A 25,677-nucleotide genomic window follows, 5' to 3' on the forward strand; every position below is an offset into this window, starting at 1 on the left:
TGTTCCCACTGTTGGCTCAGTTACTCTTGAATTACACTACTGTGAGTGAGAAAAGAATAGGCCCCACTGTGATCCTGTGTCTTGCCAACTGGTTACTAGAAAGTTACATGGTCAAGTCAAGAGGGAGTTTGGAGGAGAGGAACACAAAGTCATTATGGGCTGGAAGAATTCAATAAAGTTATGTCTGTATAAGCTAGCTGAGATAAGAGAAACAATAAAAATTGCAGATATTAAAAGGTCTGAACCCAAAGGAGGGAGATGAAAGATTTAGTGTAATAAAAGGGCCCAACTAGGGAGTACTGGGGAGAGAAGCATTTAGGCTGAGTATAGATTTCCTGTGGAATAAGCCTTTTCAGGGATGTCCAATTACTTGGATTACTTAACACTGAACTGGGCAGAACACAGCTATGGGAGACAGACTGAATTAGATCAAATAAGATCTAATTAGCCCTTCGAGTCCCCGGCTGTTCCACTCTCCAAGGAGGGAAGGATAGGATACTATAACATCAAGCAAAGCTTTGGAATCTCCATTATAACCTCCTCGGCATCCCCAAAGCTTCTGCCCTCCCCTGAAGGTTTTGGCATGTGGCCCAATGAAGCCGACCCATAAAAGCTACATTTGTGGTTATTCTCTGCAGCATTGTAACCCAATAAGCTTTCGGTTAAGGGGAGCTGCTGGATGGCTTAGGGACAGGATGCAGTCATTTTAGATACTGGATAAGCTTTGACTTTTGGAGAAGGTAGCACATCCAGGTCAAAGTGGAGGTGACTAAGAGGCCAGAGCAGGAAAGATTAAGTGCCCCAAGGGATGTTGGTGCTGCACCACACCTGGTCTGTGAATAAACAGAGGGTTTCAGTTTCCAGAGCTGTTAATCTCTTAATTCTTCTGGACAAGTGCATTGTGCATTCTCCTTCTCTCCCCCTCCCACAGCTATCCCACTCACATACACACCCCTTCCTGACCAAATGCAAAGACAGGGCACTGTAAAAGCCCTGGGCATTCAGAGCATTTTCTACCACAATCTTCACTTTATGAGGTCTACTTTGCACCAGTTATTTATCTAGCATGGGCCTGATCCTGCATGTCTGAAATGGGGGGTGGGGGGGTTGGCTTCCAGAAAAAGCCTGTTTGGGCTGATATCCCCAAACATCAGCCCAAACATCATCCAACTGTGGACACCATGTTTCCTGAATCAGTAGGACCTGACTGTGTCCACTCCCACTGATGTCACAAGGGGTGCCCAGCAAGTCATTTAGGCAAGCCCTTTGTATAGCCCCCTTTATGCTGTTAACCCATTACCTTGTGAAGGGACATGAGGCAATCAGCTCCTTTATGAAATGAGAACTAAGGCTGACTAAGAGTATCCTAACTGTGACCCAGGCAGAGGCCTCCTGAAGCACTTTGAGTTGGAGGTGATGCTCCCCAGTCCTCATCTCCATTTTACTTGCCTAGAGAGGAAGGATGGGACAGGGAGGCCTTCTGGCCCAAGACACTCAAATGCCATTGCACGCCAGGCTGCCCGGCAGACCGCCCGGCAGACCATCCGGCTTCACTTTGCCTTGGTCCAGTCCACTGAGTCACCATTCCCATTCCAGTCAGCATTTAAAAAAGAAGATGGGGGTGGAGAAAGTAAGATCCTATTCTGAAAGGTGAGATCATCTTCTCACTCTGCCCTTTCTTGGAAAAATCCTTCCTTCATGGAGACTTCAGTTAGTCACCCCCTTTGTTGAAAGACAGCTTGGCAAGGCCTCATGGAAAAATCAAAATATGTTTTCAAAAGACCTTTTTAAAAAAACCCAAAAAACGTACTCCTCATAGAAACCTAACATGAGCATTGCTGAGGATGCAGCTGTGGGGGGCAGGGAAGGGGGCACCTACAAGCTTCTCCCCATAATGGAGATCTCCTAAACACATTCATATAAAGAAACCATATTTTTGAAGTCAGGGGAAGGTTCCTGGAGTGGTGGTAAATTGTTGAGAAATCCCTAGCATAACTGCATCCATATGCTCTGGAACACACTGAGACAAAGGAAACTTCTGGGGGAGAGGAGCACTGAGGTAACCCTCTCCTCCAGGGCTGTAATAAAACTGGTGCAGGAATGAATTAAACCGTGTGAAAAGGAAAGTGACTGGATGGGTCACACCCTTTCAAACAGAAAAGATTAAACCTCATAAATCTCTAATATTAAACTGGTGTGAAACTGGGGAACCAGAACAATAAAATAACAATACAGGGTTGAAATCATATTTTAATAATATTGTGCACTCTGCCTTTGAGGAAGGAGGGAACTGGACCCATCTGACCCAATTCCTCCCTAAACTTCAAGGGTTTGGATAAACTAAGGAACTATGTCAGCCCCACCCCTGGGACTTGTTTCTGCCCCTGTTGATGTCTGCTCTCATCAGCTTCAGTGGCTGCAGAATTTTCCCTCTTACCTCTGATTTTCAGGCGAAATAAGCCATGCTCTGAATTGCTCTGGACTCTGATTGGGCATAGTTAGGTCCAGTGCTTGCCCTTGACACTGGCTTATTTCTTGGGCAGCTCTTCATGTGCGATAAGTGGAGAAAAGCACTGCCAAACATGACAGGGGGGATGCGGTGAGAACGAATATGTTGTTCTCTGTAAAGTCCTCAGATACTGCTGTGGTGGTGCTAGGTGGCAGAAGAAAGCTTTACAATGCATAGCAGTGGAATGTATTAGGGCTATGTGAAATGGCACCGTTCTGTTTCACCTTGAGTTTCAAGGCTTCCATGGAACAGCAGTCCATTTCAAATTTAATTTTGATTCGAAATAGCCCTTCTGTTTTGTCAAAACAATGAGGATGTTTCGATGCCGTTTCGACATTTTGCTAGATCAGACTGGGGGGAGGGCAGTCAGCCTAGCTGGGCTGACTCTCTAGCCCCGGCCCAGTCTAGCACTGGGGATGGGAAGTCAGCCCAGCTGGACTGACTTCCCATCCCCAGCGCTATGGTTGAAACATTTCAACTTTCAAAACGTTTCGACTAGCCTCATTTTGTTTCGAGGCTGTTTTGATGCCCTTTGTTTTTCTTTGATTTTGCTGTTTCAACCTCAAAATGAGTCAAAACAGTGTTGAAATGAAACAGCTAGTGAAATTTCACACAGCCCTAGTATAACTGCATCCATCTGTGATAAAACTCTCCTGAACTCAGAGTGTCAGGATGAAGTGGAGCCTGGCCCAAGAAGTTCACTCTTAGACGTTCACTCTTAGTTTAGTTCTTGGAAAAGAAAAGAAAAAAAGCCCCCAGATTCTTCCAGATACAAACAAGCCCCCTGCTTAGCCTGAGCCAGCACCTGCCGTCCGAGATGCTCCAGCACTGTACCTAAACTTCTGGCAGCCCTGGGAGAACTTTTAGTATTGGGGCTCACCTTTGCCAGAAATTATGATAATAATAATCGGACAATGGGGGAAAAATGATCATTTTTGGGCCCCCATTCTGTCCAGGTCCCAGGTGGCTGCCTGGTTCACCCATGCCTATGTCCAGCCCTGAGATGCTCAGACCACTTTACAAATAAACACTAGTCAATTAAGCACTGGAAGAACTCAGTTCAGTCACTATTTCCCTTAAAACAACAATCACTTAAGTAGAAAGAACAGCTAGAAACACTCTTTTGCACAGTATCTTCTGCCCAGCACACACAGTAAAGGCAATCAAGTCAGCTCCCATCCTGACACCACAGTATTTTGAACACTATTTCTTAAAGATGAACACTGAAGCAAGGCTATTCTTACAGTATTGCCCTTTTACAGTACAGTATTGACAATTTTTGAGAAAGTTGGTACTTTTCTAATAGTCTCAGCTTCTGGAATTATGTTATCATGCAAGAATTTCTGTTTTAATTAAAAATAAGGTAAATTCCTAAGCTCTATATTTGCAGAGAAAAGCATGAAAACAGGAATCTGGATGATTCCAAAACCAGAAAACATAAACTTTACTCATGATTTTTTGACCGCAGGTGTCAAGACTGGTGCTTCCATTTTATCCTTTAGGATGTTGACATGAAACATTAAAAAAAAAACCCAGAACTTTCTTTTTAGTTGTACTGCCTTAGCCAGACCACTGGAAGACCTCAGTAGATAGATCACATGAGGCTGTAACCTGAACTGGACGGGGAAGGACTACTACATTTTAAGAAGTATGAAGCAGGAGCAGTAGTGCCATCTGATGGCTGTTTTGCAACAGGTCTGAAATAAGTGGTGGGTTCCAGTTCAGCTCCCAGCCAGCCTGTGTAAATGCCACTCTAAACTATAGCCTCTTCTGAACGACCAGGGACCAAATAGTAGCTGAACCCTTTTCCATACTGGAGCAGTAGCCCCTTCAGGTCAGGGCTGAGGCATGTTAGTGGGGTAGGGTGGGATGGCTTGCTTGTGCCCTGTTTAAGCAGAACACTTCATTTCCTAGGGACACATATCTAAAGGTATCATCCATGAAAAGGGATGTGAGCGCAGTGAAAGCAGTTGAACTGGTTTAATTTAAATAAGTGTTTAAATTAAACCGGTACAGACCTTTGTATGCAGGCAGAACTGTGCTTAGAACTTTTTAATTTGCAGGTACAGCCAGAGTATCACCAAACGGACTCCAAATGATCTAAGCACGTTCCCACAGAGCATTTCACCTGTTTAACCAAATGGTTCTCAGCTGCCACCTGGTTAACCTGGGGCTACTCTGTGTGTAGAGCAGGTGTTATGGGGTGTCAAAATTTTGTTTTATACTTCTTTTATCAGATAACTAAATTATAAGCCCTGAAGCCACAGTGCCTTTTGCTGGACTAAAGAGTTTGAACAGAGCAAGGACTTCTATTTGGCCCCAAACATGTATGCCAAAAGACTTCCCAGTGTTAACCTAATTGCCTCTGCCCTATGGGATTAACCTTAACCTTTCATTCCTGCACATTTCATTGGCTTGAGGGAGCAATGGGCCTGCTCAGGGCACCTGTCCTGCCTGCAGGGCTCTTCAGATGTAGCAGCAGCCTGTTTTGCAAATGCTGGGTAAAGGGACAGATTCAGGACGTTACAGCTAGTTGCTTTTTTGAAAGTGCACAGAAAACAATCAGGCAAAGGCAGCCAGGGAGATGCCTGCTCTGCTCTCGACACTGGAGCTGTGCGGTCCCAAGGTATTCTGTTCAGGAACTGGACAGGAGCCATTCCATGTTGAAAAGTGGTGTCATCAGCCCAGCCTGCAGCAGGATCTCTGTGAAAACTGTGACTCATTTGATTTTGTTCTCCCCTCAGGGGGTACATTGCTGGAACATAGCAGCATCACATGGCTGCTTAAGGGGCACCCGCTGGTTGCTTCAACAGCTTGCCTCAATTACGAATTACAGCAATTTCACCCATCATGTTTTCCCTAGTGCCAGGGCTCAGGCTAATCCACTTTCCCTCTGATCATCGGGTGGGCTTTGTGGCTTACAGTGCAAGCACTGCTGTGAATGAAATGGGGATGATGCCTTGCAGCGGGGAAAGTCCCTTCTTCCCTGCTGAGAGAGGTTACCAGCACTGTTAACCAGCTGGCTTGTCAAATCCTTCTTCAGCTGAATGCTGATTTGATCTCTCTGTTTGCTGGTTGGGGCTCCAAATGACAGAAGAATGAACAGGCCATGGGCAAGTGTGTGTCTGTCCTGATCATTGCTGCACTGGCCTTGCAGTGTGCATTGCAAAGCAGATTCCCAGTAGGATAAAGAAGGGGGCAAAAAGGAGACAATTAAGTTGTTAATCAACCCTAAAAGTCTCTCAGGAGACCATAAACCACAAGAGTGACCAGCAAGTGGTTTGAATTGCAATCAGAAGCGTGAGAGGGATGTGCCCTAGCCCTGGGTTATCCATCTGCTTCTGCTCATGATGAATGGGGAATGCTTCATGATCCCTTCCTACTCTGCTTATATAAACATCTTCCTTGGCGTCATTTATTACCCTCTGAAATACAGCTGCTCTAAATGTGTGACACCATTTAAACGCCAGGCCCATGGGCCAGATTAATGTAGTGAAGAGTCTGAGCTGCCAGGCAATTTTATCCTTTAGGCAAACATTTCGTATTGGCTTCTCTGCCTTCTGTGGGTCTCTGGGAGGTGTTGCCAGGTAACTGAAAAACACAGGTCTGGTCCACATTCTGTCCCCATGTTAAGCGGCCTTCCTGCTGCAGTGATACACTTTGTCACTGGGGGCCAAGCTTTTCTGGTAGCCTTGCCCTGCACCCTCCCCGAGTGCCACTCTGATCCCCCTCCTCTGCCCCATCTTCTGCTTTGCTCCCCGATACATGCCTCTTGCCCCATCTGCTGCTTGTCTCCTCCCTGATCTGCTCTATGCCACACACAGAGGCTGCCTGTGCTGCTTGTGGCACATATGCTGGAGGTTGGCCACCCTGCACTATGCTGTGGGTCTCACTCGTGCTCAGGAGACGATGACGCACCTTGCTGATTTTCCAGTCCTTTGTTGGGTTTAGAGTTTGGTTTTGGGAAGTGTTCAGGCAGTGCCCGATGACCTGTAACAGCGTCATCTAAGGAAAAATCAGAGAGAAGAAATGCAAGAGTGATCCTGCCTGGTGAGTTTGGGAGTTGCCACACGGAGAGGGAGCTGGCTGCACAGCAGAGTGGACGTAGGGAGAATAGTCTCAGATGTTGTTTCTGGAAGTGGAATTTCTGCCTCAGCTGCTGTGTGGCAGATGTTTGCGGAGCTAAATCATGTCCATGTAGCTGTTCAAACAAGGCTTTTTCTGAGTTCATATCAAATGCCTAGACTGGATTATAGCACAAGCAGATAGTGGGGCCAGAATGGTAAGTGGTGTGAGGTGCCAAGCTGCATTTATCATCACATTATTTGCTTGCCTTTACAAGTGCCTTTTGTTTCTGTCAGGAAAATGCCTTCTATGGTCTGTCCTGATTCTCCTTTTCCCTGCACCTTGACAATGGGGCCAGTTCACTGCAATTTGTATCTTTATTTACACCCAAGCAAATGAGCAGAAGATGCCGGTATAGTCATCTGCAAACATGCAACATTAACAACCATTTGTACAGCTGTAAATGATGGCACACGTTGAAGAGAAGTAGCGAGCTGGGCCCTTAATCTTAGTTCCTGTCTATATCATACACTAGAGGAATGTAATTTTATTAGTGAAGTGCTTGTGTATTTATGAATCAATATAAAACCAATCATTTAGCAAAGATACACCAATGTAAGCATCAGTGCAGCTCTCACACCAAAGGTGTGCATTGGTGTAACTACATGGCACTGCAGGCCATCTTAATGGGCACTGGGCCTAAAACTTACTCTCCGTTTGGAACTGGGTCCGTTTCCCCCTCAGTAATGAATACAGTTTCCTAGACTGACCTGAAGCCGACTCTTGTGCTGGAAGCCAACTGAAGGGAAGGTGCAGAGGGTAATCCCATGCATTTACCACATGAAATCCTAATCCCTAGTTAATGACATGACTTGAATGAGGTCAGGATTTCACCTGTGGTGTTAAATTAACCAGCACCTGAAGCTCCTGATCCGAGGCAACAAACTCCTATCTGCCTTCATGTGAAATGACATCAAAGTAGCTCATCAGGAGTTGTTATTCCAGCACAGTGCACTAACCACCAGGCCACAGGGTAGGCATTAACCAGTACCTGCTCCAGCCCTCCTTGTGAAGCTGATCCGTTGTACTTTTATTTGTTCGAAAAACAGTAAGTGTGAGAGCAGTGTGGAAGTTTCTGCCCCATTTAGAAACCAACATCCCCTCCTGGCTTATTTGCTTCCTACTGGCCCTACACATTTTCCTTTCTTAGCTGCCAGCTTCAAAGAGAAGGCTGGGGAGGGAAATTTTCTAATCTCTAACCTGTGGCATGGTGGTAGAAGTACTGTTCTGGAAAGTTGGAGAGATGCAGATTCCTGATTCAAACCTCTAGGTTAGAGGGTGCTACAATAAGGCTCTTCTGCTTTCTAAGTTAGTGCCCTGTTGGGTCAAAATATAGGAGAGTCTCCTCCTTTGGTATCTAACAACTCCTTATCATGGATTTGTGCCAGGGTACAGTTGTGGGACTTACACTTGCCTACAAACATGTACAGAGCTGCACACCCCCTGGCTAGAGAGCAATCTCCTGCATATGGTCAGTGTCCATGTGGACACTTGAGCATCTACCCTGCCCGCTAGGACTGAAAACTGCCAGAGTGCCACAAATGGTGGTTACGTAGCTATGTAACTGCTGTTTGGGTGTAGAGAGAGAAATAGGTTTCTGCCCTTAGTGTCGGAAGTGTAAGATGCAAATAGGCATCTCCTGAGATTTTCAAACACGTTTTTAAAATAGGTTGGCCCCTTCAGCACCTAACCTGCTTAGGTACTTTTGAAAAATCATAGGAGGTACCTATCATGCAAAGTGTGCCTAAATGACTTTGAAGATTTGGCCCCTAGGAATCTAAGTTTCATCAGAGGACACTGACATTGCTTCCCAGTACACACCATCTACCGCAAAAACAAAGAGAAAAGGTTGATTTTTTTTACTCTTCTTTTGAGTTGCAAGAGATTTCCTTGGAGAACCCCATGTGTGGTTGATAGATGTTTGGCTGCGGCGACCCAGCAGTTGGTGGAAACAATATTAGAAGGGCCACTTGGTTTCCTTCAGCTTCAGGAAATCACATGATCTAGAAGCTAAGTTAGAACATAAAACTTTCTGTCAATGAGCATAGCAATGGCTGTGCCAGCCAAGTTTTCACCTAAGCCTTCAGTCCTTCCACTTCATTTATTAAAAAAAAGGGGACTTTGACATAGAAAAATATAGACTGTATTTTAGACAGACTGAGTTTCCAGTAACCACCTCTGCTCAGTTCCTTTGCATTCATTTTCTCCATTTTGTCAGTGTGGATCTGGGCAGGTCAAAGGTTTAAGGTTTTTTGGAAAGATATGTTTCCAAAAGAATAAAAATTGGCTCATCTTCACTTTTTCTTACCTTCACAGTACTCTGGGAAATATGTAGTCAGAGCTCAGAATTTTATGAAAGCATCTGGCATCTATGACATACTTTTTAAAAGTACATGCATTTTGCAGTTTTTTTAAAAAGGTATTCGTGGACTTAATTCTTTCCCCCCACCCCATCTTAGCACTAAATCATGTTGCATACAAGGCTTTTAATGAAGATGGGTTGCTCCTCCAAATGTTAATTCTGCACCTTTAAAGTTCAGTTATCATCACCAACACAGGTTAGAGATTTTTGTGTTGCTGGTTTGGACAGGTTTTTTTTTCAACCTATATAACAAACACTGAGTCCCTCTGGCATTGACATGGGATGTGGTAAATCTTACAGACAGACAAGTGGACGGAGAGGCTGGACTGTAAATCAGGAGGGAAGTTTAGAAAAAGGTTGAAAATTCAGTCAAAAGTGTTTTGTTGCTGAACTACAAAGTTAGGTCAGAAAACAGAAAAAGTGGAATGCTACATCCTTTGGGCTAAGCCAGCTTGGATCTTGCATAAAGTGATCTCTCTTTACTTTGTCTGCTCTCCAGCATGTAACTTCGAATGGTTTTTTTTTCTTTCTGTCTAGTTTTATGGATTCCTCACCACTCACAATTAGCAAATAAACACATGAAGCCTATATAACCATTTCCCAACAAGGCTACTTTCCTGGAAGCCAACTTAGCGAGCAGTGTAGTGTTACAATCAGTGAAGGAAAAAAAATGGAAGTGAGGTAGTCACAAAATACCCTGGGTTTCTCTCGCGCTTCCCATTTTCTGCTTTTGGTTACCATGAACATTATTTGACAGACAGCTATTCAGAAGAAACAAATACATAACTAGGCCAAAGCAAGATGCTTCCAGATTTCATCTGTTTCATCAACATGCGGCAACACTTGGATTGCTCTGTTACTCGAGTAATAAAAGCAGTTTTCCTCCACTCCGTGTGGTTTGAAACTGAACCACAGCACTGACATTTTTATGAATGGAAATTCCGACTGCACCACACATCAGGAGCTTGAGCAACCTCTATCACTTACTTCACGGCATCACTAGAGTTTATGGCTTTCTGAGCAAACTTCAGGACCCAGAATCTCTGGTTTTTGTCCCCTGCTTAATTCAGTTGCACCAGCAATGGCATTCAGTTCCTGTTGCTGAAAGCAGCGTGTTATACACTAGGCGAAATCAGAATGGAGTAGTTTGTAGGCACAGGGCAGCATGGAAAATTACAATGCGTATTTTTGGGGGGTACATTGAGGAGATTTTGGAATGAACCAGGATAGAGAAGGTTTCTGAATATGCATAGACATACCTGTCAAGTAATGTTGTACAAGAAAGCAGCCTTTCTCCTCCATCAGGAGGTCCCAGCACAGCACCAGTTCCCGGGGGGATGTGTCGACACAGACCAGCCCTGGATGCAGATGGAACAGCACCCCTATGAACCCCGGCAATTTGCTCCTTTGTGATTCTGCCTAGAACAATTGCTGGTGCATACCACGTACTGAGCATGGCTCACTGGAGAGAGCTGGTCACTCAGATATTTCATAGCCTGCACTATGCCCCATGCAGCACATGAACTCTAGGGTGCAACATGCAGTTGCCTGGCAAACAGCTACCAGAATCCATGTCTTAACACCAGGGAGCTGGAAAAAAATCTTTGTCAGTCACAGTACAGTTCGAAAAGGACCTCACAAGGTCATCTAGTCTAGCCCCCTGCTTAAGGCAGGATTGTTCCTAACTAACCCATCATAGCCAAGTGTCTGTCCAGCCTGGTCTTGAAAATTTCCGAGGTTGGAGATTCCAGTTTTTCTGGGTAACCTTTACAATGCTTGACCACCTTCACAGTGAGAAAGTTCTTCTGAATTTCCAACGTAAATTTCCTCTCCTGAAATCTGAGGCCATTGTTCTTAGGCTTTTCTCTGTGGCTGTAGGGAATAGGACTATCTCCATCCTCTCTATAATCCCTTCAGGTATCAGAAAACTGTTATTGAATCCCCCCTCACCCAGTCTTCTCTTCTTCAGACTAAATAACCCTACTTCTTTCAGCCTCTCCTCATAAAGATTGCTCCTCAGGGCCCTAATCACTTCAGTTGCTCTGTGCTGGACTCTTTCTAATGTGTCCACATCCTTCTTGATGTGTGAGGCCCAAAACTGGACACAGTACTCCAGAGGAGGCCTCACTAGTGCTGAATACAGCAAAGGAATCACTTCCCTGGATCTGCAAGTGACTCCTGTTCACAACCCAGAAAGCTATTGGGTCTTTTGCAACAAGAGCACACTGTTGGCTCATATGCAGCTTCTGGTCCACTGTAAACTTCAGGTTCTTCTCTGCAGTACTGCAGCCCAAGGTAGCTGTATTTGTGTATGCAATAATCCTGTTGCAAGTACAGGACTTTGCACTTGCTCTTATGGACTCTTATCTAATGATTGCAGACCATCCATCCAGGTCATTCTGGATCCCAGACCTGCCCTCCAGAGTGTCTGCGACTCCACCCAACATGTTGTCATCCCAAAATTTGCTAAGTGTGTACACAATCCTATTATCCAAATCATTAATGAAGATGATGAATAATTCCAGACCCAGGACAGACCACCTGACCCCTCCTCCCAACTAAATATTGAGCCATTGATGACTATTTGCTGAGAATAATGATCCAGCTGACGATGTATCCACATTACAGTACTTCCATTTAGTTTGTATTTTCTTAGCTTCTTAATGAGAGTGTCATGAAAGACAGCATAGAAAGCATTGCTCACACCAAGGTACATCACATCCATTGCTTTCTCCCTAACCGCCTGTCACCTTATTATAGAAGAAAATCAAGTTGGTTAGGCACAATTTGCTCTTGGTGAATCCACACTGGCTGTTCCTGAGCACCTTGTTCTCCTCTCTGTGCTTTGATATAGATTCCTTGAGGGCCTGTCCCATGATCTTTCCAGGTATTGAGGTCAGACTGACTGGTTTATATAATTTCCTGGATCCTCCTTCTTCCCTTTCTTAATGACGGGCACTGTATTTGCCCTTTTCCAATCATCTGTACATCTTCTCAGAGGAGACCAGGAAAAGTCTTATTCCTACCATCTTCAGATCATGACATAAAGTCCCCTCTTAACAATGTTTGAGTAGCGCTATTGGCTGCTGTTAGATAGTCTCTGCATTCCACCCTTGAAGTGTCTGCATGTCAATGGTGGGTGAAAGTGTGTAGTTTATACTGGAGTGAAAGACATCATGTGCATACAAGATAGTAGAAAAGCACAGTGCCGAATTTCTCCCCAGATTTCCTAGGAGGTCACTGTCATACAGCTTTTTCTTCCTGTCTTCTATAAATGAAAATTGCCAAAACAGACCTAGGGATTTCTGTGGAATGAAATCAACTGAGTTTTCAGCTTTTTGGTTATGGTGCCCAGATGGCTACTCTTGGCATCTCCCCTTGGTCTCTGAAATGTCAGCAGCTGAGTTGAAAAGTTAGCACCATTTCTACACCAAACTCTTAAAGCTTAAGCTTTGACCTCATATGTTGAACATTATGTGAAGCCAAAGAGAACCATGCTGCCTTTATACAAACATGATGTAGTATTATGTTGTGCCTGTATTTTCCAAGAAGTGATATAGAGGCTTAGGTAGAGCTGCCCTGTTCGGCCAAACAGTATATCTGATCAGAAATGTACATTGGTATTCAGTGATATGAGGCAAACTAGCTACCTTCTGTTGAATCATTCCATGTATGTTTACATGAATTAATATATTGTCCCAGAAAAAGAGTGAGCACACAAAAGTAGGGTCTGGATCAAGATTTGGGGCATACAGATCTGAGATCTTAGTTTGATCTGTCTCAATGTTTCTTCCCACTTTGTACCTCAACTGGAGCTAGCTTGGCTCAGCTAAATTAAACACAACATTCTCCATTCTTAGAACTGAGCATATTGTAAGGCTGTAAAATGCTTGGATACAGATTGTACTACTTGTCAGAAAGGATATGTATCAGTAGTACAAAAATATTATGAGAAATTCTTTTTCATAAACTTCTGTATAAATTCTATCCCTTCCATTTGAATTATAGAATATATTTTAGAAAGACATACAGCTTTCAATTAAAGACTTCAGAGGAAGAGGATCCACTACGTCCCTGGCTATGTTGTTCCCATAGTTAATTACCTTCCTTTTGAAACACTGCACCTTGTTTTGTATGTGAATCTATTTAGCTTCAGCTTCTGACCATTGACTTCATTATGCCTTTTTCTGCTAGATTAGAGTCCTCTAATCCCATCCCCACACAGACGTTTTTGCTCATGCATCTGCCCACCTGAGCCAGCTGGGTGGCTGCAAACTGTCCCGGGGGCTTCCAAGTGGAAAGAAGACTATCGGAGTTGAGCAGCATGCTGTTGTTAGCTGTGTCCCACCATTCCTTAGCGTATCAACCCAACACGGCAGGCAAAGGACAACAGAGAAAGTAGTCATGCCCATCATTCACAAATCTTGCCCACATATGTAGAGTCACCAGTGTTAAACATACTCACCAGTTTGACCCATCTAATATATCAGCAGGTGCTCCTGGATGGCAGTGGTATTTGGATCACCTTTTCATGGTCCTGGAAATGGAGATTCCCACTTCTGGAGCAGTCTGCAGACCCATGTTCTTTTCTAAGCAGGGCTGTAGTCTGGTGTTCAGACTGTGTTGCTTTAAGCCCTGACATACTTCAGATGCAGCATTCTGCACATTTGCCATATTAAAGGTGGGACAAACTTGTTCTTTGAGGAACACACTAGCTGTGGATCTCAACTCCTCTCAAAAATTACAGGGAAAAATGGGGATTCTCCTCTATATGGTTTTGAACCATTACTCTTCTTATCTACCTACAGAAAAGATGGATGGCTGCAACCTCATCAAACCTGCTTATGATCTCTCCTGATGTTGTAGCACTTAGGCTGAAATCACATCCTTCCTAGCATCTGGGTTAGCCCCACTCTAATGAGATGAGATTAAATTTCTGCTGCGTTTTGGTGAAGGCTTTCATTTCTCCATTTCCCTCACACCCCTTGTCATTGATGCTGTGCACACTGTGGGCAGCCATTGTTACTAAAAGAATGGGTAGGAGCTTATTAAGAAGTAGAATGGGAGAGTGCAGTGTGGATTGACTGGCATTAATTTACCTGTTATAATAGCTATTCATTTCTGCTATTCTGGGCAGTGGGATTAGTATTTTTCTCTGGAAGAGCTGCTTGTTCAGTTTACTTATAAATCAGTTGAAGGCTACCTGAGAGCCTCCCTCAAACTGAATAGGGATGTAGAACAGGAAAGCTGAAACCCAGCAGTGAGACGGGAACTTGGGATTGTTTCACTGCCATCCTCCATCTTTTTCAACCAAAAGTGTTTCTGAACACAAAGATAAAGGGATTATGTCTTATATGGTCTGAGATCAGCAGTGCCAGGATTTTGCCCATCCCAGTTATCCACTGGGTTTCTTAATTTATCCTCTATAATTTAGTCTCTTGCATTAGGAAAGGTATCTGACAAGACTGTATGGTCACATCCTCATGAAATGAAGAACTAGTTTTATGTATATCCTGCCAAACTTTTGTATTCTGCATTTGTCCATGGCAATATAAAGCCCTTTGAATATTGCTACTGTGCTTTAATGGGGGAAGATTTCATTGCACTGACATTGTGTCTAATCACTCAGTTGGCATCCAGATGGAGACAGGGCTGCATCAAGTCCTTGGCTGTGAAGAAGCACCCAGCTTTAACAGAATTTGGGCCTAAGTTCAAATTCAAAATTGATTACTATCCCTCATCATTGTAAGCACTTCACCCAGAAGTAGGAAAGACCTGTTAGAGCATTTAATTGGTCTGCCCAGAATAAGTATAAAACTCTCCCATCCAAAAATGAACCAATCCAAGACTCTTGAATACCCTGGAATCTGATTGTTTGGACCCAGATGCATCTTAGTCCCATATCTAACAAAGCACCCTTTTTTTAAAAGCATGTTTTCTAATCAGTTGTAACACACTGGCAGGAGCTGGTGGTGTGTACTACAAAGCTGTGCTGTTAATGCTGCTGAGGTCCTGTGTTAATAAAGGGTGCAATGTTCTAGTCTAGACTGTTTTCCAGCCACCTGTTCTCTCTGCAGCTGATTCATCTAACCTCAGGTATGTCCTCTCTCATCTAAGAGATGGCTGTTTGCAAGGGATGCGTTACCAGAACTTGTTTCAGCCTACCCAAGAAGGCCAGATTTGCTGTCTCCCTCTTGATAATATTTACCCCATTCAAACCTGTAAGCAGCATGCTTGGGAAATGTCCAATTTGTTATGCCCTCTGCCATTGACTGGCCTACCGTCAGATTTTCTTGTGCCAACAAAGGTCCTGCTTGGCTAGTGCTTAGAGTGGGTCGTCGTATCACCCCCCTGCTGGGAATATACCCTCGTTCTGTGAATATATCTCAGTCCTGACTTGGTAGAACCTTTCTTCCCATCCAACAGGGGCCTCAGACAGATCTGTCAGTGCCTTCACACCAGGACTAGGTGAATTACTTACTATTCCACTGCAGAATCTCTTCTAGTCCAAGACTATTCAGCAGAGCTTGAGACTTGATTGGCTGGTATTTATAGATACATGCTGAGGACTGGTGGAAGCCACGATACTTGTTTGACACGTAATGCAACAGATTTAAGGTTGGAAAGAGATCAAAGTCTTAAACCACTCTTCAAGGTAATGCAAAGCACTGAGTCACTTGGTCATCCTTAAACTGGCTGCTCATCTTGCATCCTCCAGTTAAGATAATCTCACTCACCTGCAAGTCAAAGTATGTCACCAAATCTTTAACTAAATGAATGACAGACACAGCGATGAGGCAGGCAAGGTAAACACCAAGCCAAAGTCTCTGCCTGTGGGCTACCCACGAGTTACTTGTGGCTGATGGCACCATAAGATGCCTCACATTTCCTTTCTCATGCCCAGCAATGGGACTGGCAGAATGAATGCCTCAGCCACATGTGACGCTCCCCAAGCAGTCCTGGACAGCTCCAGTGAAGGCAGTCTCACTAAGTGGCACAGAAGCCTTCTTCCTTATTGCACCAGCATTTTTCACTGACCACTCTACAGATTTGTTGTCAAACTATTAATTGAAAATGGTGTACCCAGTGTGTTTTGTAGACAACTTGCTTTGGCCTCACCAAGCACCAATGAGCCATATACCACAATTTAGGAATGACTGCATTAGAGTATGTCATTCTAGAGCCAGGACTAATTGCTCTTGAAGGCTTGGATCTTTCTGGCACCTGAGCCCATCCTATTTGTATCAGGCCCACAGCATATTCCCTAAAGGCTGACCATTCGTATACAAAAGGCCCACAGAGCACTTCAGCGAGCCCGTGCCAGATTCAACATGTAGTTCCCATAACAGGTCATGCAAATTGCTCACAGCCTGTCATGCCAGACTCTCACTGCCCTAAGTATGGCCTTGCACACAGCCCAGGAGACCAGTTGGCTATTTATGCCAGTATTACATGGTATAGCGAAGTTGCAGCATTAGTGGGTGCTGCACAGTTAGTGGTAACTGCATGAGGGCTTCATTTTTGCTCTAAAGTAAGGGCTGTGGAGAAAATCCATGTTCATTCATAAAATAAAAGTGGGGATAGAGCCGGTCTGTGACAACCAGAAGTGTAGCAGTACAGCTCTGCGCCCAGGGCAGCTGTGTGGTGCCCAGGGTAGCACCAGGTCCTTCTCTGCCAATTGCGGGAGCATAATCTGCTGTTTTTGTGCCCCCTGCCCCCCCCCCCAAAGATATCTGCCCCAGAAGACGGTACACAAAGGGCACGAACTGACAATGTAAAGATGTAGAGGAGTGTCTGTCCCTGAATCTTCATGCCTAACTCTTGGGAGTGGGATTTATATATTCGAGCATAGCAGGGATATTCTCTTGAATTCCTAAGGCCAGACTGTAGTTTTCAAGAGCAAATGGTTTTGTGCTTTGAACAATATACTGGGTGAAATAGGAGAGCCCTGTAGGTTAAGAGCTGCAGGAGGACAGGTCTTGATGCTACTCTAGAATTATTGCTCTAAAATACTCTGTGTGTGTAAGGATTGTGTCTGCTGTTTGCAGCCACTGCATTTGCAACCACCCTACCCCTTCAAACCCTCTGGTACAGTGAGATGACAGGGCCTCTGAGAACAGGGTCAAAAGCAGCCATTTTGCTGAGTAAATGCTGAAGAAAACTTACAGTGACATGCATCCCACTTTCCAGGGCACAGGCTTCAAATACAAAGGTTGTTATAACGATGATAGTGATCAATCGTTCTCTCTGTCTTCAGGGGACAGGACCCAAAGTAATGAGCTTAAATTGCTACAGTGGAAGTTTAGTTTAGATATTAGGAAGAGTTTTCTAACTATGAGGATGGTTAAGCACTGGAACAGATTACCTAGATGGCCCGTAGACTCTCTGTCATTGGAGGTTGTTAAGAGCAAGTTGGAGAAACAATTGTCTGGGTTGGTTTAAGCAGGATGATCCTGCCTTGAGCAGGGGGTTGGAGTTCCCTTCCAGCTCTCTTCTTCTATGATTCCTTCCCAGCCCACTCTGTGGAAAACAAGCGTTCTGGAGGGTGTATTTGCCCCTCCCTTCTGCCCCCGTTTCTGTAAGTGGAAGGGGATGATTTTGGCACCATTATGACCTTTATGACTTCAGCCAAACATAAACCCACTTTATTTTTATTTCATTATTTTAAGTTTATAATAAGCATCAAATCCCTTGGTGAGGCAAACATGGAAACCATTACCATAATAGTTGGGTCTGATTAATTCAAACTTCAGGATGCCCAGAAACATTTGAAAGAAAAGTAAGGCAAACTGGATAGGTCAAATGAACAGACATCCCTTATTTGTTGCGGACATCACCGCTGGAGGTAAAGCAGCATAAGTCATGGAGGTGCTGCTGCACATCAGCACTGGTTCTTTCACATTAACAGTGCATGTGGGCCACACCAGTTAAACTAGGAGTTACTACCTCCTAGTAAACTGGAGGACAGACTTGAGCTATGCTTTGGGCATTGCTGACACAAGATCTCCAAGCACTGATGCGCATGTTTCCTCCAAACTTACTCTGAGCCATATGTCTGGGAAGACTGAATTTGAGATAGTAGTGGAAAAAATGGTGAACACTAGGAATGCAAGAGTAGGAAGTGAAACAGAAACATCTCTAAATGAGCCTGACTCAATGCTCTTTGAAATAGCCCCCTCTGCACACCATTCATTACACAGGCTTATTCTACTCTACAGTAACATGCAGATGAGGTTAATTATTTTAACAACCATAGCAAAGAGCAGGGCAAACACTTTTAAAGGCTTGAGGAAAGAGCAATGCTAAGCTGGATTTGAGCCTAGGAAGTCTCCTGTGCAAGCCAATCTGCCCAGGATGCATGCTGGTGGCTGTGAGGCATCAGATCCCGGCATACATTTGTTGCAAGGCGGTGGACCCACGGGTTCTGCGCCGCGTCGGTGCTTGGAGAGGGCCGGGAGCCAGGCTTCCTGACCCCACAACAGGAGCAGCAGAGAAGTCCCGTCCAGTCGGCCTGTGCACCGCTCTGCTGGGTAGAGCTCTCCATTTCTTCTAATGGGGCTTTCACTCCTGCCTATGGGAGGTTGTCCCAGGAGTGAATCCTTCCCTAAAGGCTAGCCCGTAACTTTCTGACCCCACATAGTGCTCCCTTATCAGGGCTCTGGTGATTCAGCCCCGGATTTGCTGCTGTCATCTCCACTCCACCGTGGCCAAGTAGCAGCATCTCCACGCAGTTTCTTTTCCTGGCATAAGGCAAGTGACCAGCTTGATTCAGGTCAGCTTCAGTTACCTGTCAGCTAGGTGTAGTCAAACCCTATTTAACTTGAGGCCCCAACTGATGATTCTGCTGTCTCAGACTATATAGTCTCGAAGTCTCCTGCATGCATGGCCAAAGAGACTAATGCCCTGTACTTATCCTCAAAACAGATGCCTCAGGAGCAACAGGGTAACCTCCCCAAAAAAGGCCCATTAAGAAGCCTTACTCATGACACTGTGGGACTCCCTTCAAGGGGGAAGAGAGACAGCCCACTAAATGGCAACTTACTGCAGCAGTGACTTTTGTACCATGACCTGAGAACCTCTTAACTATACAGTCAGTCCAATAAAAGGTATAATAAAAAGTATTCTCTCATATATATCCTGAACCATCATGACTGCACCAACACTCAAAATCTTTTTGTAACATGGACATTTAGTCTCTGGGAACTTAGATTCAAACAGCAGCAAATTTCACATGTGGCTGTCACAAAGCTGTGTTTACCTTTGGCCATGTCTTCTGAGGACGACCATTAGAGATGAAGTGTTTTTTTGTCTAGGGTGCTTTGCTACTGGGATCAACAAAAGCCCCTTAACATCTTTTCTTGTCTTGGCTTTCTTTTTCCAGCTGTGCAGATCCACATCCTGAAGGCTGAAAAAACTGCTGACTGGTGGAAGTTCACCGTCAATATCATCTCTGTCTACAAACAGGGAAGCAACCGGATACGGCGTGGGGACCAGAGCCTGTGGATCCACTCCAAGGACATTGCATGCAAATGCCCAAAAGTAAAACCCATGAAGAAGTACTTACTGCTGGGCAACAATGAGGACTCACCTGACCAGAGTGGCATCATAGCAGACAAAACCAGTCTGGTGATACAGTGGAGGGACACGTGGGCTCGGAGGCTCAGGAAGTTCCAGCAACGGGAAAAGAAGGGGAAGTGTAAGAAAGCCTAAAGGAAGAGATGGCATCAGAGAGAGGGTGTGTTTGTGTGTGTGTGTCTGTGGGTGAGAGTTTGTTTGTGTGTGTGTGTGTGTGTGTGTGTGTGTGTGTGCACACGAGTGAAAGAGAGAGAGAGAGAAGGACTGTGCAAGCTGCTTTGTGTAGAACTTGGAGCAGATAGAATTGGGGGTAGGGACTTTGTGAAGGGACTCACTTTGCAGTTTGTGTGCATCCAGGGGGCAGGGCAGGCTGGGTTTGTGGGGATATTGGTGAATCGCTTTCATGGGACTGCCAAGCTTGCACCTCATATAGCAGGAAAGACGATCACAAAAGCAATAGGAATGTTGTGACCAGAGGTTGGCTAAGGGGCATGCAACACCTCGATCATGGAGAAGCAGATACTTGTTCAGTTACCAGTTCCCATCAACCCCTTGCTTATTTCTCCCCTATGTGTTGAAGAAAAGAGCCACCAAACTGCCTTAAAACTGCTGATGTCTGCTAGTTCCAAAGCCTAGCCACAGAAACAATTGACCATGTCAGAAACTGATTGACAACAGTGCTGGAAATTAACTTCCCCCCCACCCCAAAATACACATCCTCTGCATAGACCGAATGAGACAGCTAAGGTAGGGGAAACTAAATAGAAATTGATCACTGAGGATATATATGATGATCGACTAACATAGGTTATTTAAGTGTTTTTTCAATAAGATATAGTTCTAATAATCAATTACCTGCTGTACAATATTTAAGAGAGAAGATAAGATTTTCACAGTTAGGTATGCAGAAGTCTTTCACTACAGAAGAGGGAATGTCTTAAGTTCAGAGTCCATAGAGAAAGTTATTGCCCTTGACTCTCCCTGGGGCCTTGTAGGTGTTGCTAATATCCAGAGCCTCACTGTTGCAAAACTTTACTACCGCTTCATTTTGTGGGTGGGAGCTCAGGACCAATCCAATCAGACTTTACTTAGACCATCGTGCACATGATGGCAGTTCTGTTTTGGTCAAACCAGGATGCAGGGATTTCTTAGCTTCTATGTTAGGCTCATAAAAAATGAAGGATGTCTGCCTGCAGATAACTCACACAAGCAATAGCATGTAAAATAACAAAACAGGAGGCAGCTTGGGCACACAGTTCAAAAACAAACTAAGATGCCAATGCTAAAAAAAAAAAAATAATCAAAACCTCCCTGATATTTTTCCATTTAGGAAACTTGGAAACATGTATTTTATGACATTTTCCAGTGGTTTTGCCTTGTTTTATAGCAATCAACAATATTTATATAATGACATAAACTACCATAAAGCAAGGCAGGAATGTAAATAGGTGTAAAGTGGAGAGGTTCCCAGTGAAACACAGTGTTGGGATTGGGCAGTTGAGATTGGGTTGGAGAAACAAGCTCCTCTGAGCTTCATTGTGAATTTATGAGAGTTTTCTAAAACAAGCTTACTTGTTAATAGAGGAAATCCATTCCCAGTGGTGAGTGTCCAACAAAAGCAAGTGTTTGTTCCCAAACCCCTTTTTTCTGTCAAAGAAACAGAGAGTTAGTATATGCAGTGTAGACACCAGAAAGGGCAAATGATTTAATAGTTAAATGGGACTAGTGTTCCTAAATCACTCAGGCTCTTTTTGAAATCGTACTCTTGGATATCTATGGACTTAGGAGCCTAACAAGTTGGTCAAAATGATCCCATACGGATGGGAGGATGGAGCTAAAGTATGGGTCCAACGTACAAATTGACTCTCCTAATTACTAAAGGAGATGGCACTGAAGGTTGAACCATTTATTCAGGTAACAGAAGGAGTTAATTCAAGTCAGTGGCATCCACTCAGATTGCTCTGCTTTCAGCTACCCAGAGTTGATACCATACCCTGTTATCAAGTGTCCCACTTGACCTCCTGTGGAAGGAGCAAAAAGAAAGAGGCAGATGGATCAAAGCCGTCTGGGCCAGATGGGTACTAGGTACAGGACAAGGACAGTACAGGTCACCTGCATGTGCACAAGGCAGACATGGGTGAATAAGTACCCTGGAAGATTCACTCTTTTTGTTTTATTTGTATTTGAACTTAATCTACAGCCCAGAGAGGTCAGAGGAAAGACTGTCACTGAGATCAACAGGTTTGGAATCAGCCTTCATGCAGGGCTCTCGCCCTGAGATTTTTCCAGGGAGCTCAAGGAGGGAAGTTTTTTGGCACAATCTCCAGCAGAGAAGTGGGATCTCAGACTTCCAGTTGGCACAGTCCCCTGAACCTGCTTTTCCAATATGCCCATTCAGAAGTGGCAGGGTCCTCCTTGGCACAGCTCAGCCTCCTAGTCAGATACGCTGCAGGCTCCACCTAGAAAGCTGTAGGATTGCACGCATTTCTGTGTTTGGTTTTTGGAGCTAGCATTAATATCCTGTCATCAAGACTGGCATTCAATACAAAAACAACTCAGCTTAAAAAGCCCAATCCTCTATCTATTGCTATGAATCTTTTTTAGAAGAATGCCCAGAGGACTGTGAAGAACACATTACCTTCTTCAACAGAAGATGCTTGTATTCTGAAAAGCTGCAATGGGGCATTTATTGGTACCCCCCACACTAGAAGGGAAATAAATAAATAAATAAGCAATCCCGGAAGTTGTCCGTATAGGTAGCACAAGGTGTAAAACAAATTAGAGCTCAGAAAGTTGATTATTAACCAGAAATGTAATATTGTAGATTTTTTTAAACAAGCCCCGCCCACATGCAAGACTAGTATGAAATAAATAACATTTTTTGTTGAAGTTTTGCGCTTATCAGCAGGCCTGAGGGGTTTGTTTTGCTCTTTCTGCAGTTAACAAGTACCTCTTTAGCTGTGCGTAATACTGTTATGCAGAATAATGAGCATGTGTAACATATACAACCTCAGTTTCCATTGAGTGAACTAGAATAAAACAGTTTAACTTTTGGGGTGTCTTGCAAAGTAATTATTTCCTATGGCCCTCTCCCTTCTTTATGTTTAAGAACAAGCATCCAAGGAGAAATCCTGGTTCTTGACTTCAACTGGGCCAGGATTTCACCTGCTAAATAGTAACTTCCCTAGCCACAGCTGTTCCTTGGATGGGTCCGACAGATCTTACTGTGGAGATGACAATAAGGCAGCCACCAAGGAATTTATAAATGTCCACTCATCGACTAAAAGCAAATGGATCTGTGGCTGGTTTGGTGGCTTATCGGCTAATTAAATCATATGCTGTATTTCTCCACCTTAAGCTGAGGGCCTTCCGTTGCAATGAAACAAGTCATCTGATTCTTCCAGGTGAGTCAACAAAGAATAATGGACAATGAGAGAAAAATCAGCTTCCTGGAAGCACAGGGAAGGGGCAAGGGGTCTTTCAGGATCCTGCACCTGCATTTACCATTAAGTGTTACACACAGCGGTGGACTGTTACAGCAACTTGAGTAGCGCAGAACAATACCGAGGTACTCTTAGGAAAGGTAACATAGAATTTGTAACAGGGTAAAAGGGCTGCGGTGCCTACAAAGTGATTCTGGAAAGCAGCTGAAATGCCAAAACAATCATCACTCACTAGTAGCAGTGAACAAAAGTTGTTTCGTCTCATTTTAATTTGTTACATTTTGTGTCTGTTTTCCCTTGCACACACACCCACCTTTTCTCCTGTTACACAGACCTGTCGGGAAACCTGTGTTTTTGATTTATTTCTGTTAATATCTTGAATTGTAAATGTTGTTTAGTTATGACCATTGCATACTGTTTTGGGCAATGTTTCTTTACAATGCATACTAATATATTATGGTTATTATATATGAATATATTTAATGACACGTGAAAAAGTTGTGGATTTTCTTATTTTTTTTCCAAGTTGTCTTTTTTGTTTGTTAGATGGCTGTAATTGAACCAGAAGGAGCTTGTAACTGTTCAGCACCCACTCAGTAGAACTAAAGTAAGAAACCAGTTGAATAAACTTGTGTAAACTCTCCTCTCCCTGGATCAGTCTCTTAAGTGATAGCTTTTTGAATAAGGGGCTTATTAGGCTAAATGGGGCATGGTCTGCTGATCTCCCAGAATACCATGTGTGGCCACTCTTAATGGGGTGGGAATGCCCAATATTCAAGCATTCGTAACAGCCTGTATGAGTATCAGTTGTGGTACCAGCTGAGAGGACGGTGTGAAATGGCTAATATTAACTTATGGAAATCTGGCTACTTGTTTGCACCTATTGCAAAGCTCAGAGATGTGTTTTCTAGGGGAAGCTAGTGCTGGTGAAAGCTGCCAGACTGAATTCCCCAGGGTGAGGAGATTGCATATAAACACATGGCAGCAGCACAGCAAGCCTGCCAGTCTTGCCTTGTTAGCTTGCTTCAGTTGGCCCAGGGGTCCCCAAGGCAACTACATGAAATCCTTCCTTGACAGTCCCAGCACTGGCATGATTCTTTTCAAGAGAAGGCTTTTATAAGGTGCCCAACAGCACGTCTCCCCTAGTGCTAGGCCTCTGCTTATTTCTTGGGACAGGAATGACTAATGCAGCAGAATGGACTCCAGGACAACAGGAGTTGTACGTCCTTAGCAATTGCCTAGTCCATCCTGCAGATCTCACTACATCCTTCATTTCTATCCATGTGGAAATAGGATTCCTGAAGTCCCATCCCTTATTGGGACAGGGCTAGGACTTCCTGGAACCATCAGTGCTTTCAAAAGGGTCCTGTAACCATAATCCATGCAGCACGTGGTACCCAAGGGCAAAGAATGGGATCTCAGCACTATCAAATGAGCCAGCATGGGCACAAAAGAACCGAACTGACATTCTTGTCTTGTTTACTGTCAAATTGTTACCTCCCATTGCCTCTTAATGTGTTACAGTAGCACAGCAGGCTCCAAATCTTCTCATTTAAGCCACTGTAGAGGCTGGTTTGTAACTAGCTTGTAATATCTGAGATGAACCAGTGACATAGCTAGGATGGGATGACAAGGGCAGACAAACAGAACTATCAAAGCCATCCACAAGCAAGGTAGCATCAATGCTTTATACCAGTAATTCTCAATTGGGGTGCAACATGATCCTTTAAAGGGTGCCGTGGGATGCCCTTCTTCTTGGTGGCCCTAGCCTGTGTACACCTGTCTGTGGCTGGAAGGCTGGTGTCTGTATGTTTGAAGGTGATACAGGTTCCTCCCTCACTGCTCTGTGCTGAGGCAGCACCCCTGTCCAGTCTGGCCCAGTCTAGCCTACTGCAGGGCCTGAAGGACACTGCCAACTGGCTCCACATCAGCTCCATCAAGGCCACCATAACAGCTGGCTTGGGGTGAATCAGGGCTTGCCAAACTCCAGTGCCTACCTCACCACCAAGCTTGGCCCTCACTTCCCAAAGCCCCTCAATACAACCTGCCTCTCCACTCTGCTCTGAGCAGATACCCCTTGGCCGGTCTCCTTTGAGACCTCATGTCCTATTGCCCACTCCTTATCACACCCTACATGCCACATGTGCAGCAGCGTGTGCAGATGGTCATTTGATCCTGTCTGGCTAGACAGAGCCAGAAGCCCGGTCCTGCCTTCAGGTGTCTCTGGATGTTTGTTGCAGCTGCCCAGGCTGGATTTCAGGGGGGGAGGGCAGCCCTGGGGTTACTAAGGGCAGAAATTGGCTTGCTGATTCCCGGAGGTGACCTAGAGCCAGGTGCAAGGTGTCCAGTTACCACACTGGAAGCAAACGTGTGTGGCTGGGTGGAGCCAGGGGAGCATTCACTGCCAGCAACTTACAGGGGCAAGTATCGTACTTACATTACATTTGATATGATATAATAATAATGAATAAGAGACTATATATTCATTTTTAAAATGGGGTATGGCTAAACTCTAAAAAGTTATGGAAAGGTGTTTTGAGTCTAAAAGGTTTGGGAATCACTGCTTCACACAAAAAACCAGCTGGTGCTCTTAATGTGCCCATTGCACTTTCAAGTAGCTCTTCAAGTCCTGGGGTACAATGGACTGTCAGTATCTGATTGCC

The 25,677-nt window shown here is 44.5% G+C and overlaps 1 protein-coding gene across 3 annotated transcripts in view; it reads left to right on the top strand.

The window, feature by feature from the left end:
• Positions 1–23,657, top strand: part of LOC149858820 (netrin-1) — a 246,650-nt gene extending 222,993 nt beyond the window's left edge. For all 3 annotated transcript variants that reach the window (XM_090060557.1, XM_090060556.1, XM_090060558.1), the window contains one exon: positions 19,378–23,657. In XM_090060557.1, coding sequence (XP_089916683.1) covers positions 19,378–19,706 — 329 coding nt within the window. In that variant the 3' untranslated portion in view covers positions 19,707–23,657. The remainder of the gene's footprint in view (positions 1–19,377) is intronic.
• Positions 23,658–25,677: the final 2,020 nt, after the last annotated feature.

The sequence above is a fragment of the Crocodylus siamensis genome, chromosome 8, assembly GCF_052110815.1.
Source record: "Crocodylus siamensis isolate JL-2025a chromosome 8, ASM5211081v1, whole genome shotgun sequence".
Lineage (NCBI taxonomy): Eukaryota > Metazoa > Chordata > Crocodylia > Crocodylidae > Crocodylus > Crocodylus siamensis.